This window comes from Mastomys coucha, chromosome X, assembly GCF_008632895.1.
Source record: "Mastomys coucha isolate ucsf_1 chromosome X, UCSF_Mcou_1, whole genome shotgun sequence".
Lineage (NCBI taxonomy): Eukaryota > Metazoa > Chordata > Mammalia > Rodentia > Muridae > Mastomys > Mastomys coucha.
Window position 1 is genome coordinate 52,292,288 of NC_045030.1, and position 18,834 is coordinate 52,311,121.

The following is an 18,834-nucleotide window of genomic DNA, read 5'->3' on the forward strand; positions in this document are numbered from 1 at the left end:
AAAAAAAAAACAAAAAAAACCCAAAAACAAAATAAATAAATAAATAAATAAATAAATAAATAAATAAACAATAAAATTAAAACAGTAAGCCCCACATGGTACTTCGGGTCTTTAATCCCAGAACTGGAGCAGCAGAGGCAGGTGGACATTTGACAGTAAAAGGCCTGCTTGATTTATAGTCATATAGTAAATTCCAGGCCAGCCAGAGCTGCATAGTGAGACATTCCCACCCCACCACCCCAGGTCTCAAAAACAAAACACAACCACAAACTGGCCAGCTGGAGAGATGGCTCAGTAGTTAAGAGCACTTAATTGCTCTTTAGAGGCTCCAGGTTTGGTTCCCAGCACCAGTAACAGTGGCCACAACAATCCCAGTGAATCTGATTGTTTCTGATGACCTGAGGGCAGTAGGCTCACATTTTGGTACACAGTTTTGCCGGCAAAACATTTCTACACATAAAATTATACATTTTTTTTAAAATTGAGGATAAATTGAGGATGTGGTACAGGCCTTTAATTCTAACATTTGAGAGGCAGAAAAAGAAGGATCTCTGAGTTCAAGACCAGCCTGATCTAAATAGCAATTTCAGGTCAGTCAGAGCTACACAGTGAGACCCTACTTTTAAAGCACAGGAGAGGGTGCCCGGCGCTAGAGAGATGGCTGGAAGCTAAGAGCACTTGCTGCTCTTGCAAAGCACGCAGGTTCAATTCCCAGCACCCACATGGTGGCTCACAACCATCTGTAACTCCAGTTCCGGTGGGTCCCTATGCCTTCTTCTGACCTGAGAGGGCCCAGCCATGTGGTGCACAAACATACACGCAGGCAAAACATTCCTATACATAAAAATAAAATAAATCTCTAAAATGTTAGTGGAGAATGCTAAGAGCCCCCCCCCCCAACACTGTGGCAGTGAGAACATGAGGCAAGTTTTCCCTCTTGAGAAGGGCAGAGAAAGAGGTCGGTACTGTGGACCACTTAAAATGTCTGGCTGTAGTGCCTGCTGGTGACCTGCAGCCCACAGCTTGTGGGAATCCCAGAAGTTCCCACCTTCCTCCAGCCACTCAGAACTAACCACAGCCCCACACCCTTCTAGTTGGAGGCAAAGCAAACCCTACCCTGCCCCGCCCCCAACGTGATGAAAAGCTTGGGCTGATCTCACCATGTCTGTGTATCACATGGGAGACCATAGGCAGCCTGAAGAACACTTCTGGCTGCCTATCCCCATAGCTCTGTCGCTCCTCAGTCTGCTGGCCCTTACCCACTTGCCTCCCATGTTCGTTCCATGGACCCACTGGGTAAGCCCCCACCAGGTGGGGCCAGCCAGGCTGAGTTTACCATTCTCCTGGGGATAGCCACTGTCTCTGGCATTGGCTCATTCCCTCACTTGGCAGGAATTTCCCTTCTCGTATTGCCTGTAGATGCCCAGGAAGCACCATCCCTTTCAGTCTCTCTTTCCTCCCTGTTCTTTGGCTTAACTGGCTCTCAAGCCTCAGAACCTCTTCCTGATCCCCTAGTCTGGGTAGGAGCCCTTCTACCCCCTCACTCTCATTTTGACAGCCTCCATCGCTTCCTCTCTGTGCCTCCAAAGAGTGTTTTTTCTTTCCAGCAAATCACCCCAGGCAGTTTAGAGACAGGACTATTTCTCCCCCCACCCCACTCCACACACACACTTAAACTCATCGGCCTCAACAAATTCTGTTCAAACCTGTGGCCAGAACAAAATACCACCATGCCAGTTTCTATGTCCATTGCTGTCCACAGAAATACACTAGAAAAACTGTGGATCAATCAGTTTTGTTTTGTTTTAAGGAAAAGCATATTCAGAATCAGGGAGAGAAATCAGTTTCAAAGGAGTCCTCCCACTCTAAACTTGAGAAGCCCCATTAGCCTTTTGTAAGCAAGCCATCGTTTTTCAGTTGTGTTTAATAGCCACACGTTTGTAGTCATGGGCTTTCCAGAAAGGCCTAGGTATCCAAATGACAGGCAGAAACCTTGCTGCTTCAGATTATAGCTAATCAGCATAGCAGTTTGTTCTAAAAAGCTTGTTGATGACTTGGCAACATGGTTCAGTGGGTAAAGACACCTACCTGCCATTAACCCTAAAGAGCGGAGCTTGATCTCCAGGGATCCACACTGTGGAAGAGGAGCGACCTAATTCCCCAAAGTTGTCCTGATTGTACTCACATGCCGCATAGAATGTTCACACCATACACATCCACTCACACACACACACATTTTATTTTGTTTTACATAATGAATTTTTTTTTAAAGGAAGGTTTGTTGATTAGCACCAAAATCCAGGCTCTTGGGATAGATGATACAAAAATTCATCAGTTTTTCATTCTTATAATGGAGATTCCTAGCATGTTGCAGTGGCTTGCTACTGTTATCCTAGTGTTCAGGAGGCTGAGGTAGGAGAGCTGCTATGGGTTTACGGAATAGCCTTGGCTATGGAGTAATACCTTTCTTTAAAAACAAAAGTAACAATAAATAAATCAACCAAAAAAGGGGAGGTGGTGGGAGAATGGCACCGAAGGGGACAAAAGCTCTGACCATGCAAGCCTAACCACCCAGGTTCAATCCTGAGAATCCACAGAAAAAAAATGGGTGCTACACATCTGGAACCTTATGTCAAGATTTGGGCAGGGGGCAGGTGACTGACTCGGTTCAGAGCTCCAGGGCACCTGGAGTAAGATTACAGTGACAGAGCAACTAGACAGACCCTGCTTCAATACAAGTAGAAGACAAGAATGGACTCTCAAACAGTTGCCATCTAAAGTTCAAAGATGTATCAAGGCCTCAAGCATAAATACATATACTTACATTTTTTTTGCAGGGGGGGAGTTCTTTTGTGATTTTTGTCACAACTGATCTCTATTTAATTGCTCCATTTTAACATGGAAAAAAATTAGCCATCTAAAATCATTTCAATTTTACAGAAAAAAAATAAAACTGATATAATGTTTCTACTTGAACGCTCAGATAATCTGCAGGGGAAATTAGTGATATAGCTAATAGTGACTCCAATTTCTAAGGCACTGGAAGGAGAAGACCAGAGAGACGATATGTATCTTTAAAGATTAAAAAGTTCTTAAAAAGGATTACATGTTTGCTCTCCTGAGGGTCCCTGGGACACTGAAAGCCTCTACAAAGTGTCAGGGGAATGTGTGTCTTATGTTTTGGACAGCAGCTCAAGAGGCTACTGAAGGGAGCTGGCAGGGTGATAGCAGATGCTCTGGGCCCTGAGCTGGCACTCAGCATGGTGACCCCAGAGGTAGTGGCCAAAAGCAAGTGCTGTCCCTGCCATACATCCAGGAGCCTAGGAAAACTCACTCATTTTCCATGGCTCCTCAGTCATGGTGGCAGGGAGGTTTGGGGACTGGGGAGAGGACAAACCTCTGATTCACTTGAAAGGAAAAGAAAAAAAGTGGCCTCAGGCAGAGCTGAATAAATTAGAGCATAGAGCACCACCCTCCCCCAGTCTCAAATACCACCAGTCCTTACTCCTTGCCCCAGGAATCTACCAGAGATAGTCCAGCACCTAAGGGTTCAGGGCCCCTGACCAGTGACACCAGAGTTCACCCTTCATTCCTCAGCCGTTCCTGGCCTAAAACTTGTCTGCGTCATCTTTTTAGAAGAAAATTCTAATTCTCTTGCGTCTGGGCACGGTATACGGGTTCTTGTGAGTGTGTGCACATACACATTCATGCACACTGTGCTATCCCTTTGACTTCTGATGTGTCCTTCCAGTGGAACTGGAGAGGCTTGGGCCTGTTGTGAACCTGCCCACAACACAGTGTGAGTAGACCAAAACATGGAGAAGTTGGATTTTTGTTTTGCTGGGTTTTGCCAGAGAAGTGCTCTGGAGGCTTAGAGATACAGCAACCAAGGAGTTGGTTTTTCCCTCCCATGATGGAGAAGAGTGTCTAGGAAGAGGAAAGGGCTCTGGCCAGACAGGAGACTGCGCATGCTTCATTAGGCGGATGGTGCTCCCCACACCAAGCTGTGCAAAGTAACAGTAACAGTAAAGACAGATGTCTCAAAGTTGGGGAGAGAACCTGGCTAGGAACAGAGATTATGAAAGACAGCAACTGGATACCATGGGAGGGAGGGATGGGCCTACTTCCCCGGGGATCCAGAACAGGGGGTGGGGAGGGGAAAGAGGCTGGGGTACCGTTAGACTCCGCAGCATATCCAGCTCCTGCTGCGGGGCAAGTCCAGGTTGGAGATAGTTCCAGGAGGTGAGTGAGTCTGTTCTCTTTGAACTACTCCCATCATCCAGGAAATCAAAGACAAGCCTAAGACATTTGCCAGACAGAGGCAAAACCATAGCCCACTGAGCCACCCCTACCTTTCCCTACCCTGACACCACATCAGGCTTTGGGTGGTGGTGTTGTTTAATGCAATATTTAATATCTATAAAGGTGTGCTTATGAGTCATTTCATGGAATGTCTAGGCCCCCTTGCTGGCAGAAAACAAATTTTCCAGCCCTCTTTTGAGGAACCCATCCAACTCTGCTGCTCCGCTGCTGGTTTGGGTTTAAGAGAATGAATGTGTGGCATGGGTCTCAGCTAGAGGGTTGCTTGCTTAATTGTGCCTCTGTGTGGGTCTCATGGCTATAAGTGTGTGTATGTGTGTGTGTGTGTGTTTGTACAGGGCATGTGTATGTCTGCTAGGCAATGTGGTATGTGAGCCTGTGCATCTGACGGTGACTACGTGTACATTCCGTAACCACCCCCCCCACCCCACTGCTGGCAAATGATCTTCCCATTTCTCTCTCTTTACAAAGTGAAGGTCTGACAGAGTGAAGGAAGCAGTCCAAAAGTGGGATAGCAGGGGAAAGGAGAGGGGCTGGAAGAAAACCAAAGCAATTCCACTGGACAGAGGAAAGTGTCAGCCAAGGATGAAACTGAAACCGAGGCAGCAGCTTTAAGGCACTAGCACCCAGGGATCTTCCCTGGCCTCGGCTTCCTCCCACTCCCCCACTCCCCCAGCCGGTAGTGGAGATTAGTCAGCCTAAGATTCCCCAGATTCCAGACCCCAAAGCCTGGACTTGATATTGGAAGCAAAGAAGCTAGGCTAGGGTTTAGTCTATGGTTAGCACGTGACCCCATTAAGCACCCATTATCACATTAACACAAATTAGTCTATCAGATCGTCTCCCAGTCACCTAGTAGGGCACAGAGCCAGATCAGGGCTAGAAGACAACAAGGGGAGCTATCAGTGGGCCATAGGCTGAGCTGGAAGTCAAGTTGGGGCAGACTCTAGAGGTAGACAAGGGAGGCACGGAGCATCAAGTTTTGCTCATCGATCCTTTTTAGTCACACTCTGGGAGGGGCACCTCGGGGGAGGGGGGCTAGTGGAAGGGAGGTGCTTCCAGGAATAGTTTAGCTAGGCACCAACTCTAGGAAAGAGGCCGGGGGTTCTGAGGTCTGGGCAAGAGACAGACTGTATTTCTCCTGGCACACAGTGAAACCTGGGAATGTTTAGGATCTTTTCAGGTTTTTTTTTCCCTCTCTTTCCTCTTCTTTATGGAAAAATCTTTAGATAACTTTCTCAGATGACTGAACACCCTGAAAGCACAGAGTTGGAAAGACTGGCAGAGGAGAAGAAGCACTCAGAAAGCTGGGACAGGGTCTGCATTTATTTCAATTTAGCAAAGAGGGTGTTACCCTGCCCATATATTTTATCTGTAAAGTCAAATCACAGAAACTGGCCCACTAGTCTTCGGAAAGGATTAGGTTGGAGTTCCCAGTTGTTCCCTCTTGGCTCAAAGGTGTCTGGCCACAGGTTCTTTTGGGGCCTCGATTGATAGACTTCCATTTGTTACCCCAACAGTCACTGCATAGCCATAAACTACACACAATGGGAGGTCTAACCAGCACCATGGCTCGTAGTTCCAGATTGGTGAAGAGTTAGGAGAAACGGCTTAGTGGTTAAGTGTACTTACTGCTCTTTTAGAAGACCAGAGTTCAATTCCCAGCACCCACAGTAGGGGTGGGCGCTCAAAACCCACTGCAACTCCAGCTCCAGTGGATCTGACACTTTCCCCTGGACTCCACCAGCAACTAAATTCACACACACAATCCCTTATAGACATAATTAGAAATAATAATGAATCTTTGAGAATTTAAACCGTATCTGCAGTGAGCAAAGCGGCGAAGTTTGTACCCCAGGATGAGCCTCAGCGTTTTCTTCCTATGTAACTGCAGAAGACTGAGTTGACAAGCACAGAACCCCTAATAGTTGCCCCAGATCCAGTCTCAGGCTGAACCCTCATCTAGGTTAAGCCTTGGTCCCAGCCTGCGCCTCAGTCCTGACCACAATCTGGAGCTCTGTGCTGGAGCTCTGTGGTCTCCAGGGAGCCAGGCTAGAGAGAGTAGCTTTTCAGGGAAACCCACCCCCAGCGTCCAAGACGCGACTCAAAGTTTCCATTCTACTGCCCACAGGTCAAGAGTACCATCCCCAGATTGCAAACAGGCTCTGAAAAGGCAGTGCCTGGGCTGAACTGAGCAGCCTGGCTTCGAGCTCAGCAAGGGTCTGTGAGGTGGCCCGAGGAATGAAGGGAAAAATCTCGCACTTTCCCTCTTTGGTGGGTGCAGCTTTCCTGTTACATGGAAAGGAAGAGGCTTTCTTTTGAGAAGGAATGAACATCACGATGAGCGGAGGGGCTCTCATTGCCCGCCACGTCTTTCGTGGCCATCCTTTCTCAAGGAGCCAGGACCTCCCCATCCTGAGATCACCCCCTGCGGGGCCGAGCACTCCCACCTACCCTCTCGGCGCGCAGGATGCCTCTGCAGCGCCACCTACAGGCAGAACGCGCACGGCGCAGCGATTCTGACCGCAGTAGCAGTTCCAAACCGGCATCTCCAGGAGAGCAGGAGAGGTCTGCTCTTCTGCGCCCCCCACCCCAGCCCCTCCAACTTTCCTGGATGGCGCATGGCCTTCCCTAGTCTCTCCTGCCCACAAGTGTCTTAGCCAGCCTGGCCCCAAGCCCAAGCCCTGTGTAGCTCGAGCAGCCCGTGCTCTAACCTTTCCAGTCCTGCAGCTGCACTTCAAGCGGCCTTCTGCCCTGGGGCGCCTCTTCCTGGGAAGCAGTGAAGTCACGCTGGGCCCCTGATCCGCTGACTCAAGAAAACGAGAATCCTCCGCCCTGCTGGGCACACCCCTTGAAACTTTGCCTCAATTCCTTCTTTCTTGCTCCCGCCCCTCCATCTCCTTCCTTGAGTTCCCCAGGCTAAGCAGCAGCGTCTGCTCCCAGGGAAAGGATTCCGTGGCGCAGCTGGGAGGAAAGTGTGGTGGGAGTCCACGTGGAGACCTCCCGCACAGTGTTCTACCACACCAAGCTGCACAGTTCTGAGACTCACAGGGTTCCCCGGCTGAGAACAATACATTTGCAACATTCTCCTTTAGGTATCCTTTCCCAGTTACCTACTGCCTAACGGAAGGGTCTGTTGACAGGATTGCTGGAAATCCCTCTTCCCTCTCCAGAGTGTCAGCATTGCCTAGGAAATCATAAAAGCTGAAATCTTATCTTTGGAACCCCCTGTACTATTGAAAGTGGCTTGCTGGGGTAGGTAGAGGTGGCTCATTAAGGCTTGTGCCACAAGCGGACCAGTTTGGAGTGCTCTGAGCACTGAACTGTCCTGGACCCAATAATCAAGTCTAGATGATTACCTGATGTGTCATCGTGACTGCTCCTTCTGGAACTTGGTACTGGACAGGTTCAGGTTGGGGTGGAGGGGACTTTGAGGTGGTTTTCACCACATCCTTTTGTACGACTGTATCAGGACAGTGGAAGGCCATGCCGTGACAATTGGCTTGTCTTCCTGGGTGGAAGCCAGAATTCCCCATCTGTTGCTTGGAAAATTCTTTCAACAAGGTAGCTAAAGGTCTCAGGATCAGGTAAGATGTGGAGAAGAGCTTCAAGCTGGACCTCTGATGTCTGAAACACAAAACCTGTCCTATCCTCCTCCTCTTCTTCCTTCTCCTTCCTCCTCCTCCTCCTCCTCCTCCTTTTTAAGATTTATTTATTCTATGTATGTGAGTACATTGTGGTTCTTCTCAGACACACCAGAAGAGGGCATCAGATCCCATTACAGATGGTTGTGAGCCACCATGCGGTTGCTGGGAATTGAACTCAGGACCTCTGGAAGAAGAGCCAGTGCTCTTTTTTTGTGTGTGATTTTCCCTTTTTAAAAAGATTTATTTAGGGCGGTGGTGGCGCATACCTTTAATCCCAGCACTTGAGAGGCAGAGGCAGGTGGATTTCTGAGTTTGAGGCCAGCCTCATCTACAGAGTGATTTCTAGGACAGCCAGGGCTACACAGAGAAACCCTATCTCGAACCCCCCCCCAAAGATTTATTTATTATTATAAATAAGTACACTGTAGCTGTCTTCGAACACCCCAGAAGAGGGCATCAGATTTCATTATGGGTGGTTGTGAGCCACCATGTGGTTGCTGGGATTCGAACTCGGGACCTTTGGAAGAGCAGTCTTACCTGCTTAGCCATCTCGCTAGCCTTGTCCTTTCCTTCTTGAGGGCCATGATCTTTTTTTTTTTTCATTTAGAGTTCATTTATTTTCCAAGTATGATAACTGAGAACAACTTTGTGGGTGCTGGGACTGGAACCCTGGTCTACAAGGGCAACAAATGCTCTTAACCCTGAGTCATCTCCCCAGTCCTAAGGGGCATGATCCTTAAAACATAACTTTGTACCTAGCAAATTATGGAACTACAATGCACACACACACACACACAACACCCGAACACAGTTTCCTTTTGTGCATGTGTATGGTTAACAGCTCAGCACAGAAGTTCACAAGCTCCCTGGCTCATTTATCACACTGTACTTTAGGGCCTGGTGCTGCCAAGGTCATGGTCAGTGTGGAATTGACCACGGACTAACTACCAGTAGGGAGTGGTGTAAAAACGAGGCTTTGGGCTTATATGGCATGGAGGAGGCTTTCTGAGATGTTATATTCACATCAAATTGAGAACCACCTTGGGTTATAGTAGCTTTCCGCCTGCCTGTCTGCTGTGCAAGGTGCTTGGGGAGGATTGGCGCTCTAAAATGGCTGGGTAGGAGCGTGTGCAGGATGTCATGCCTGAGAAGGATGGCACTCAGCTTTCTTGCCGGTAGGGAGACTGGATTCTGGGTTTAAAGCCAAACATTACTTTAGGGGCTAAAAGAATGTCATATTTCAGAGACCCGCTTTGAAGATGTCAGGCTCTCCATAAAGGAAAAACCAGGCAGGATACATTTTCTAGGGCTTCTAGGTCCACATATTACTTGCTAGGATAAAAAAGACTCAGCTGGGGCTGGAGAGATGGCTTAGTGGGTAAGAGAGCACTGACTGTTTTTCTGAAGGTCCTGAGTTCAAATCCCAGCAACCTCATGGTGGCTCACAACCACCCGTAAAGAGATCTGACTCCCTCTTCTGAAGTGTCTGAAGACAACTACAGTGTACTCACATAAAATAAATAAATAAATCTTTTTTTTTTTTTAAAGACTCAGCTGGATGATGGTGGTGCACAGCCTTAACATGGGAGGCAGAGGCAGGTGGATTTCTGAGTTCGAGGCCAGTTTGGTCTACAGAGTGAGAAACAGGACAGCCAGGGCTACACAGAGAAAGCCTGTCTCGGGGTCAGGGGTGGGGTGGGGGAGTGAGGGAGTGGGGGTGGGGAACAAAATGAAACAAAGCAACCAAACCAAACCAAACCAAAAGATTCCAAAGTCATAAAAGTGGAAGATAGCCAGGTGTGGTGATGTATGCTATGCCATAAATGTTAGTAAGGTGTTAACCTAGACTGCAGTGAGACTCTGTGTCTGGAAGAAAACAACAAACCTCTAGTTCAGCGAAAGGGGGAGCAGAGTCACTGGGACGTGGAAACATTTTCCTAGGGCTTCAGGTTCTCTTAGCATCTGCTCTAGGGCTCAGGAACCATAGGTAATGGAGACCATGGGCAGAGAAAACACAAAAAGACATTTAAAAATAGACACACACACACACACACACACACACACACACACACACACACACAGAGGATGTTAGAGCAAAGGCAGAGGTATCATCTACCCTGTTCCCTTCACATAATGGATGGGAAGGCGGGCACCTAGGAGAGTGGTGCCCCAAGGCCGTGCAGCTAGTGGGTAGCACAACATTCACATGCATGCATGCATACTTGCTCCACTGTGCTCTACTGCCTCAGCAGAAAACATAGAGGCAGAGAGTACCTGCTGCAACCTGAGGAAGAAATGCACCGAGAATGGAAGCCAGTGCCTGGTGGCAGGAGGAAAGCCAGAGAGTGAAAAAGGCTTGAAGAAAACAGAAGAGAGATGTGGAACCAGGCTGGGCCAAAGGACTTGAGACTCTGTCTTCCACTCAGCACAGTAGTTTACGCTGTGTTTTGTTCCTAGGGAATGACAGAGCCAGTGCAATCAGAAAATGGTTTAGTCAGTGGAGTAGAAGGAGGATAATAAAGCAATGTGAGAGGCAATGAAGTTTCATTTGACATTCACACAGTATACTCCCAGCACTTGTGTTGCACCGACGGTCCCCTTTGGCGTGTCTGTGTCTGCCACCAGGTTATAAAGCCACTGAAGGCAGGGCCTATATATATATGACTCATCTCCTTATCTCCAGGACTTCTACATGATATGCAGGAGTTGTCAGAAAGGGCTTAACCAACATTACGCAAAAGGACTAAATCTCTGCATATAGTTCCAAATTCAACAGCCATATTAACTGCTCGCCATGCAGAGATTTGGGTGGGAACTTACCTGGAGATGTGACTCCCGAGCTTTCCTCAACTGACACGCAGACCTAGAAGGCTCCTTGGAGACTAGGAAAGGTGATTCAGAAAGGGAAAGACTGGTAACGGGCCTGAGGAGGAGTTCACTTTGGTCTCCAAATTATCAGCCTTGCCGAGCCAAGGCCAAGGAGAATAGCCTCGTGGTGGGGGATGGGTTGTGTTTATTGCTCATAGCAGCATCCAGGAAGGTGGCATATCGTGGGAGCTAAGAGAGTACTATAAAGGATTTAGAGGATGCTGGTTGGGGGGAAGGTTTAAGGAAGCTAGGCTTTGCTCTGGACTAGCTGCTGCCAGGAAACAGGAGTCATCCCATGATTGGTTTGGCTTTATTTATTTATATTTGATCCAGGCTCTCATTAGGAGTTCTGACTGTCCTGGACCTCACTAGTTCAGAACACAGAGATCTACCTGCCTCTGCCTCCCAAGTGCTGAGGTTAAGGGTCTAGATTACCACACCCTTCCTGGGTTGGCTATCTTACCAAGTCTTATCCAATAGCAGGGTACAGTAGAGCAAGACTAAAGCTATGTCTGATTGGTAACGAAGCAGCAGTCACTTAGATTACCCAGGCTCAGGGATATTTGCTCATTTCCTGTGGTTTCCACGAGGCTCATGTTTTTGCCTGCAGGCACATAATATAGAAGTCCCCTTTTTTTGGTCTAGATTCATCATGGTCACGCAGAGCCTTGTGTGATGCCAATGTTCTGTGACTTTATGTTCAAAATAGTACTTGGACCTATGAATGCCAGGTCAGTTACTAGCCATAACAAGGCCTTCCCGATAGTTATCAAGTCAGCTTCCGGGTGTCAGGGGTATTTTCCCTTCTCAAACTGTCTGTTTTGAGATGATCTCTGGTTTACAACTATAGTTTGGCAGTCCGGTATCTAAGTATTTAGAACCCTCCCTGTACTATGACCTAGTCACACCCATATGTAGAACCAGCCAGCCTGGGAGACGTCATTACTGGCTTGAGCTATATGTATCTGTGTGTGGTATTGTGTATATGTGTCTGTGACCACTAGAAATTCTCTAATAAGATAGGAATGAAGCCAGAGGTAGACCCACTTCTTTTACTCTGGTCCCAGCAGGCCTTTCCCTCTGCCCAGAGAGTGAGGTGTTAGGATGGAATTGCAGCTGTCTCCTGGACAGCACGGGTCCTCCGCTTTGGGTGGAGTCAGGGATATCGCAGCAGCCAAATTTGAGAGGAGCGGGAAAGGGAAGAGGTAGCCGTGGAAGGGAGGGGAGAGTTCCTTTGTATAAATGGGTCTCTAGAGAAGCTGCTGGTTTTCCTTCAAGGAAGCGGCATGCAGTAGGTCACTGTGTGTTCCCACCCTCAACCCTATCTGATGTAAGTCTCCTGTCTCCAAAACAGGCTTTGTTGATTACAACAAAAAATAAAAATAAACCACATGTGTTGACCTCATCCTTCATAGAGAGGCTTAATCTGACCCCTTTCAAATCAAGTGAACCTCCTCTTAGTTGCATCTTGCCAGGCTTAAAATATGAGGACATCGTGTGTCCTGCTTTATGGGTAGCCAAGCACCAGTAAGAGGTAGCAAGGTACCATCTGATAGCATTGGGAAAATAGCAAAAGGAATAGGGTTGAATTCAAGATGGTGGGCTCCAAATCCTTGGCATTGTGGCCAAGTTCTGACTTTTCATCCCAGGGCATGTCTTGCCCTGTCCTGCATTGTGGTATGACCCTGCTAATGACAGAGATGCTGCCTGAGGGGAAACCTCAACCGGCGCTGTGTTTTTCTGTGAAGTTAGAAGTCAGACTCTGTGATCTTCCATTGCCTAGGCTGATTAAATATATCCTGGGTAAATGGCAACTTATGGTAGTAGGTGACGTGATGGGGGTTGAACATCCTTTCGTAAACAATCTGAATTACAGCAGGGCGGTGGTGGTGCACGCCTTTAATCCCAGCACTTGGGAGGCAGAGGCAGGTGGATTTCTGAGTTCAAGGCCAGCCTGGTCTACAGAGTGAGTTCCAGGACAGCCAGGGCTCTACAGAGAAACACTGTCTCGGAAAAAAAAAAAAAACAACAAAAAAAAAACCCAAAAACAAAACAAAACAACAACAACAAAAACCAATCTGATTACAAAGATCAGAGCTTGTAAGAAGCTCATTTTACAATCAAACCTGTTACCTAATATCATTCAATCAACCAAGGAAGGACTCTTTCAATACTTTGCCTGAGTTTTCTGAGTTATGGAATATGGTCAACATCTCGGAGTGGAGGGGGACAGTTTGTGCTCTGGGATAGCCTGCAATTCCTTTAGATTGACATAAAGACCATTGGCTGGGCTGGAGAGGTGGCTCAGTGGTTAAGAGCACTGACTGCTCTTCCGAAGGTCCTGAGTTCAAATCCCAGCAACCACATGGTGGCTCACAACCATCTGTAATGATATCTGATGACCTCTTCTGGTGTATCTAAAAACAACTACTGTGTACTTACATATAACAAATAAATAAATCTTAAAAAAAAAAAAAGACCATTGGCTATGGGTTGAGGGTATGGATCAATCAATAGCAGTCAAAGCTCTGGGCTCTATATCTAGCATGACAAGTGAGGAGAGGAATATCTTTATACTGATTTGAAAATTATAGAATGTATATATATACACGGGGCTGGCGAGATGGCTCAGTGGGTAAGGTCCTGAGTTCAATTCCCAGCAAGCACATGGTGGCTCACAACCACCCGTAATAAGATCTGACGCCCTCTTCTGGTGGGTCTGAAGACAGCTACAGTATACTTATGTATTATAATAATAAATAAATCTTTTTTAAAAAAAGAATGTATATATACAAACCACAATCAAAACATCACAAATCACCATTTTTGTTTTGATGTATCAGCTTTATAAATTAATTTAAGAAAATTTAAAAGAGCAATTAATTTGTTCTTTTTCGGTTTTGTTTTTGTTTGTTTGTTTGTTTTGAGACAAGGCCTTCCTGCATAGCCCTGCCTATCCTGGACCTCACTTTGTAGACCAGGCTGGCCTCTACCTCACAAAGCTCCACCTGCCTCTGCCTCTGCTTCTGCCTCCTGAGTGCTGGCATTAAGACTATGCATTACCACGCCAGGCTATGTTCTATCTCATAGATGGAAGGAAGCTAGAAATAAATTAGCTGAAAGTAGAATGATTACTGGAAGCTGGGAAGTATGGGAGTGGAGAAAGGGGTTTGAATTTGATCAGTGTATGCCACTGCATACAACAATGATACACTGGACTGTTTTCAAATACATAAAGAAAAAAAAAAAAAAACGTGTTCACCAAAAACAAAGAATCCAAAGAGTGACCCTGGTGAGGTGGGTCAGGAGGGAAAAGTGCTTTCTCTCAAGCCTGACAACCTGACTTTGATTCCCACCACTCACATGGTGGACAGACTCCAGAAACTTGCTTTCTGACCTCACACACAAGCCATGGCATGTTATATGTACAATAAATGTGTAATAAGAAGTTTAAGATGTTAAAAGAACAATAAATATTAAGGTAATAATTGCAATTGGAACTCATAGGGAAATCATACATGGACACTAGTCCAAGGCAGGGTTTAATTTGGGTTAAAAGATGAAAGGGAAGGGGAATGGCATTTTATATGTAGTAGGAATAAAACAAAGTTTAGAAAGCATAATAAGTCAGATGTGAGTATATTTGTATGCACATGTGTATACATTTTATAAAAGTTACAAGAAAGGCCAGGGATGGTGGTACATACCTTTACTCCCAAGACTTCGGAGGCAGAGGGAGTTAAATCTCTGAGTTTGAGGCCAGCCTGATATGCATAAGAGTCCCAGGCCATCCAGGGCTGGACTCGAAATAAAAAAAAAATAAAATAAAAATAAAGTCATGAGACAGGATGTAGGCAGGAAGAGTGAGCTGAGATCACGGACTGTTATAAGATACTTTGGAATTGATGTGTTGGTGACAAACAGGCACTTCTTCCCCCCACCCCTTTTTCTTTTTGAAACAGCTGTGTAGCCTTCCCTGGCCTGGAGTTCACTATTTAGTCCAGGTTGGTTGCAAACTCGGAAGTGCCTCCTTATGCTGGGAGTAAAAGTGTGTACCATTATACATAGTTCCTTTACTTTCTCAAGTAGATGTGATATGTATATGGATCCATGTTTGTATATGTGTGAGTATACACTGGTGGGTGGTATACCTGTATGTGGACATATGCAGGTGAAGGCCAAGGACTAAAGTCAGGAGGCTTCCTCAATCTATCTCTATTTCATTCACTGGGGCAGGGTCTCTCAGGTGAACCTAGAGCTCACTGATACAGGTAATCGGTTAGCTAAATTACTCCAGAAATTACACCTCAAGAGCACTGGGAATACAGTGTGTCAACATAGCCACCTGGAATTTCCATAGGTTCTGGTGATGAGCCAGGTTCTCTGGCTTCCTGCTTGTGTGGCCAGCACTTTATTGACTGATTATTACCCCAGCCCCACTGTACATTTTTTTTTTTTATTGGCTGGCCTAAAACTTGCTATGTAGACCAAACTGGCCACAAACTCAGCAGCCTCTGCCTTTGGGTACTGGCATTAAAACCATGTACCACCATGCCCAGCCCTGGTCATATTTTATGTATTTAATAATGATGGCACCTACCTAGGTCATAGAAGGCAATGGACATGGATTAGATGGAATAGGTTACTTAATTTTTAATTCACTGCATTACAGTGACACAAAAACAGCTGCCAGAGAATTAAACTGAACTGTCAATATCATAAAAACAAATCAAAATCTGATTTTCATTAAAAGACAGGTTCACTATGTAGCCCTGGCTGGCATGCATCTTGCTATGTAGACCAGGTAGGCCTCTAACTCACTGAGATCTGCTTACCTCTGTCTCCTGAGACAATGAGATTTCTTAAAATGGAACTCAGTGAATCCTGCTGAAGAGGGAGAGGAAGGATTGTAGGAGCCAGAGGGGTCAAGAACACCACAGGAAAACCTACAGAATCAACAAACCTGTCCTCATAGAGGCTCACAGAGACCGAACTGACAACCAGGGAGCCTGCATGGGTCTAACCTTGGTCTTCTGCATATATATTATAGTTGCCTTGCTTGGTGTCTTTGTGGGACTCCTAACAGAGGGAGCCTGCTTTTGGGACTCTTTCCTCTTACTGGGTTGTCTTGTTCTGCCTTAATATGAGGGGAGGTGCCTAGTCTCACTATAGCTTGATTTAACATGTTTGGTTGATAGCCATTGGAGGCTTGCCTTTTTCTGAAGGGAAAGGGAGGAGGACTGGATCTGGAGGAGGGAAGATGTAATATATGAGAGAATCAATCAATCAATCAATCATCAATTAATCAATGATTTTGAAACATCCTACCCCATCAATATAAGTAGCAGATCTTACTGCATATTTATTTGTATTTCATAGGGTACTGAAGAAATTTCTATATACCCATTGGATATGTCATGAATCAGATCATAATTCACTAAACGTGTTTCCACATAATAAGAACCTGTCCTAGTGTAGATGATTCTTGTAGTCAAACATGGCCTGTTTTGGTATTCAGAAGGGATACAATTGTAAACTTCCTTTCATTTTTAGTTGTTTTTTAAAAAGATTTATTAGTTATACATAAGTACACTGTAGCTGTCTTCAGACACCCCAGAAGAGGGCATCAGATCTCATTGTAGATGGTTGTGAGCCATCATGTGGTTGCTAGGATTTGAACTCACAAACTTCCGAAGAGCATTCTGTGCTCTTAACTGTTGAGCCATCTCTTCAGCCCAGCTGTTTATTTTAATCAGGCAAGTAGGGTTGGAGAGATGGCTCCGGTTAAGAGCATGGTACTGCTCTTCCAAAGGTCCTGAGTTCAATTCCCAGCAACTACATGGTGGCTCACAACCATCTGTAATGAAATCTAGTGCCCTCTTCTGGTGTGTCTGAAGACAGCTACAGTGTACTCATATACATAAAATAAATCTTTTAAAAAAGTAGTAAAAAAATTCTCTTCATGGAAATAGATTTTACTTTAAATTTTTACGTATTTACTTTCGATGCTGGGGATTGAAGAGAATTCCTTGTGTACTCTAAGCATACATTCTATCATTGGTCTACCATTGAGAAAATGAGATTCAATTTTAGCAGCTACATAATTTAGTTGAGCCTTTTAGTATAGGCTTTGTAATCACAGCTACTAAAGAGGTGATGGCAGGAAGATCCTGGGCAACTTCATGAGACTGTTTTGAAATAAGAGCAAGCAGGATGTAGCTCAGTTGTAGACTATTTGCTTAGAATGTAATACACACACACACACACACACACACACACACACACACACACACGCCTTTCTGTTCCCCATAGGACCAACTCAATTCTGGAGTGGTTAGTTTTTCAATGTAAAGCTGAGTGTTTTACTTTGTTTATTTGCTCACCCATTCTTGCTTCTGGAGATATGACCATGAGCAAGACCTTAATGTCATGGTGCCTGCTTCCAGAAGGCCATGCATCAGCAGTGAGAAAGCAATAGGGTTGGGTTTAAAAGGTCAATGTAGTCTTCATAGAAACTGTGAACTTACCTATAGAGGTAGAGTACAAGCTGCCCATGATAGTGCATACCTTTAATGCCAGAACTTGGGAGACAGAGGCAGGTCTTTCGTGGAGCCAACATGTTCTACACAGCAAATTCTAGGTCAGAAGAGCTATGGTGAGACCCTACTTTAAAAAAATACAAAAACAAAAAAACAAAATAAAACAAACAAACAAAAAAACCTCAACCAAACCGTTTCCCTTTTTCCTTCCGGGGCTAGAGCCAGCTGAGTGGTTAAAAGCATTGGTTGCTCTTGTAGGGGACCAGTGTTCAATTACCAGTACCCATATGGTGGCTCAGAACAGAATGCAACTCCAGTCCATGTGGATTCCATTTCTGGCTTCCACAGGCACCAGGCATACAAGTTGTACAGATATATGTACAGGCAAAACACCCATATACAAAAAATAAAATCCATGCTATGGACTGAGAGGTATGGTGGGCCAAGATTACAGAGCTGACAGTAGTTTAGTATCTACTGTTGAACACATGGCTGAGAAAAATCATACACTTGCTAGTAGCTGTTGTCATCTTGCTGGTATGTATACATTTGCCCCTTCATCTACCTACCCCCTTTAAAGTAAAACAACCAAATTGAAAAGAATCAAATTTTAATTTGTGATGTGCATTTATACAGATGAAAATATTCACAGAGGTTTGTTCGATTCCTGCTCCTATATAAAGAAACGGTATGCTGAATAAAAAAATGTTCTTCTATCCACCCATCCCTGTCAGGGATGGAAAAGTGCTTGTGTATTCCATGATAGTGAATCAATCTTCATGAATGTTGAAGAGTTTGGCTACTTCATTGAGATCTTCATGTAGCTCACCGTCCTTAATGATCTGAGGGATAGAGTAACAATAGGTTCTTAACTCATCCCATGTGCACTGTATCCTGGCCCACACAATGGGGCTGGCTGCCTGGCCCATAAACTGGGCTAGTCTCCAGTTCCACACTGGGAGGGGATTGTGGGAACAGCTCTCTACTAACCCAAATGAGCAGCTTGACAACCCTCCGGCAGTCCAGCCAAGTTTCTGAGGCAAGGCTATGCCTTTGTTTAGCCTAAGTACACTCTGACCTTGGTGGATAATGCATCTCAGGGCACCTGGTGAGGTCACAGGAATGGTCACCAACCCCCACTCTCATCTTCCTCTAAGGGCACTGGACAGGCACCTACCTTCCTTGCAATTGGCATTCGGTTAAAGACGTTCCATAGCACAATCCCCACCACAACTTTGTCCCTGAGGTAGAAGATGACGCCTTTGCCGTAGTCCTCCCCTTCAGCAGGGACCTGTGGGCCTGCCGGGGCACTGGCAGGGACTGTGATCTCAGAAGCTTCTGACTCAGTCTCACTCTCCGAACGGATGCCAGTGCCTGTGGCCAATTCCACAATACAAAACCAAAGTTCAGTCATGTTGAGCTTGAAAAATTCTAGAAGGCAACTGTCCGTGTATATATGT

The 18,834-nt window shown here is 45.8% G+C and overlaps 2 protein-coding genes across 4 annotated transcripts in view; both read right to left on the reverse strand.

Annotated features, from left to right (window-relative positions):
• Elf4 (E74 like ETS transcription factor 4) overlaps nt 1-7,114 on the reverse strand; it is a 54,279-nt gene extending 47,165 nt beyond the window's left edge. Inside the window, exon 1 of the mRNA XM_031356541.1 lies at nt 7,035-7,114. The gene's annotated coding sequence lies outside the window, so the exon portion shown is untranslated. The remainder of the gene's footprint in view (nt 1-7,034) is intronic.
• A 10,853-nt stretch (nt 7,115-17,967) lies between these two features.
• Aifm1 (apoptosis inducing factor mitochondria associated 1) overlaps nt 17,968-18,834 on the reverse strand; it is a 37,428-nt gene continuing 36,561 nt past the window's right edge. For all 3 annotated transcript variants that reach the window (XM_031356718.1, XM_031356814.1, XM_031356763.1), the window contains 2 exons: nt 18,552-18,748; nt 17,968-18,216 (listed from right to left, as the gene is read on the reverse strand). In XM_031356718.1, the coding sequence (XP_031212578.1) occupies nt 18,145-18,216; nt 18,552-18,748 (269 nt within the window). In that variant the 3' untranslated portion in view covers nt 17,968-18,144. The remainder of the gene's footprint in view (nt 18,217-18,551; nt 18,749-18,834) is intronic.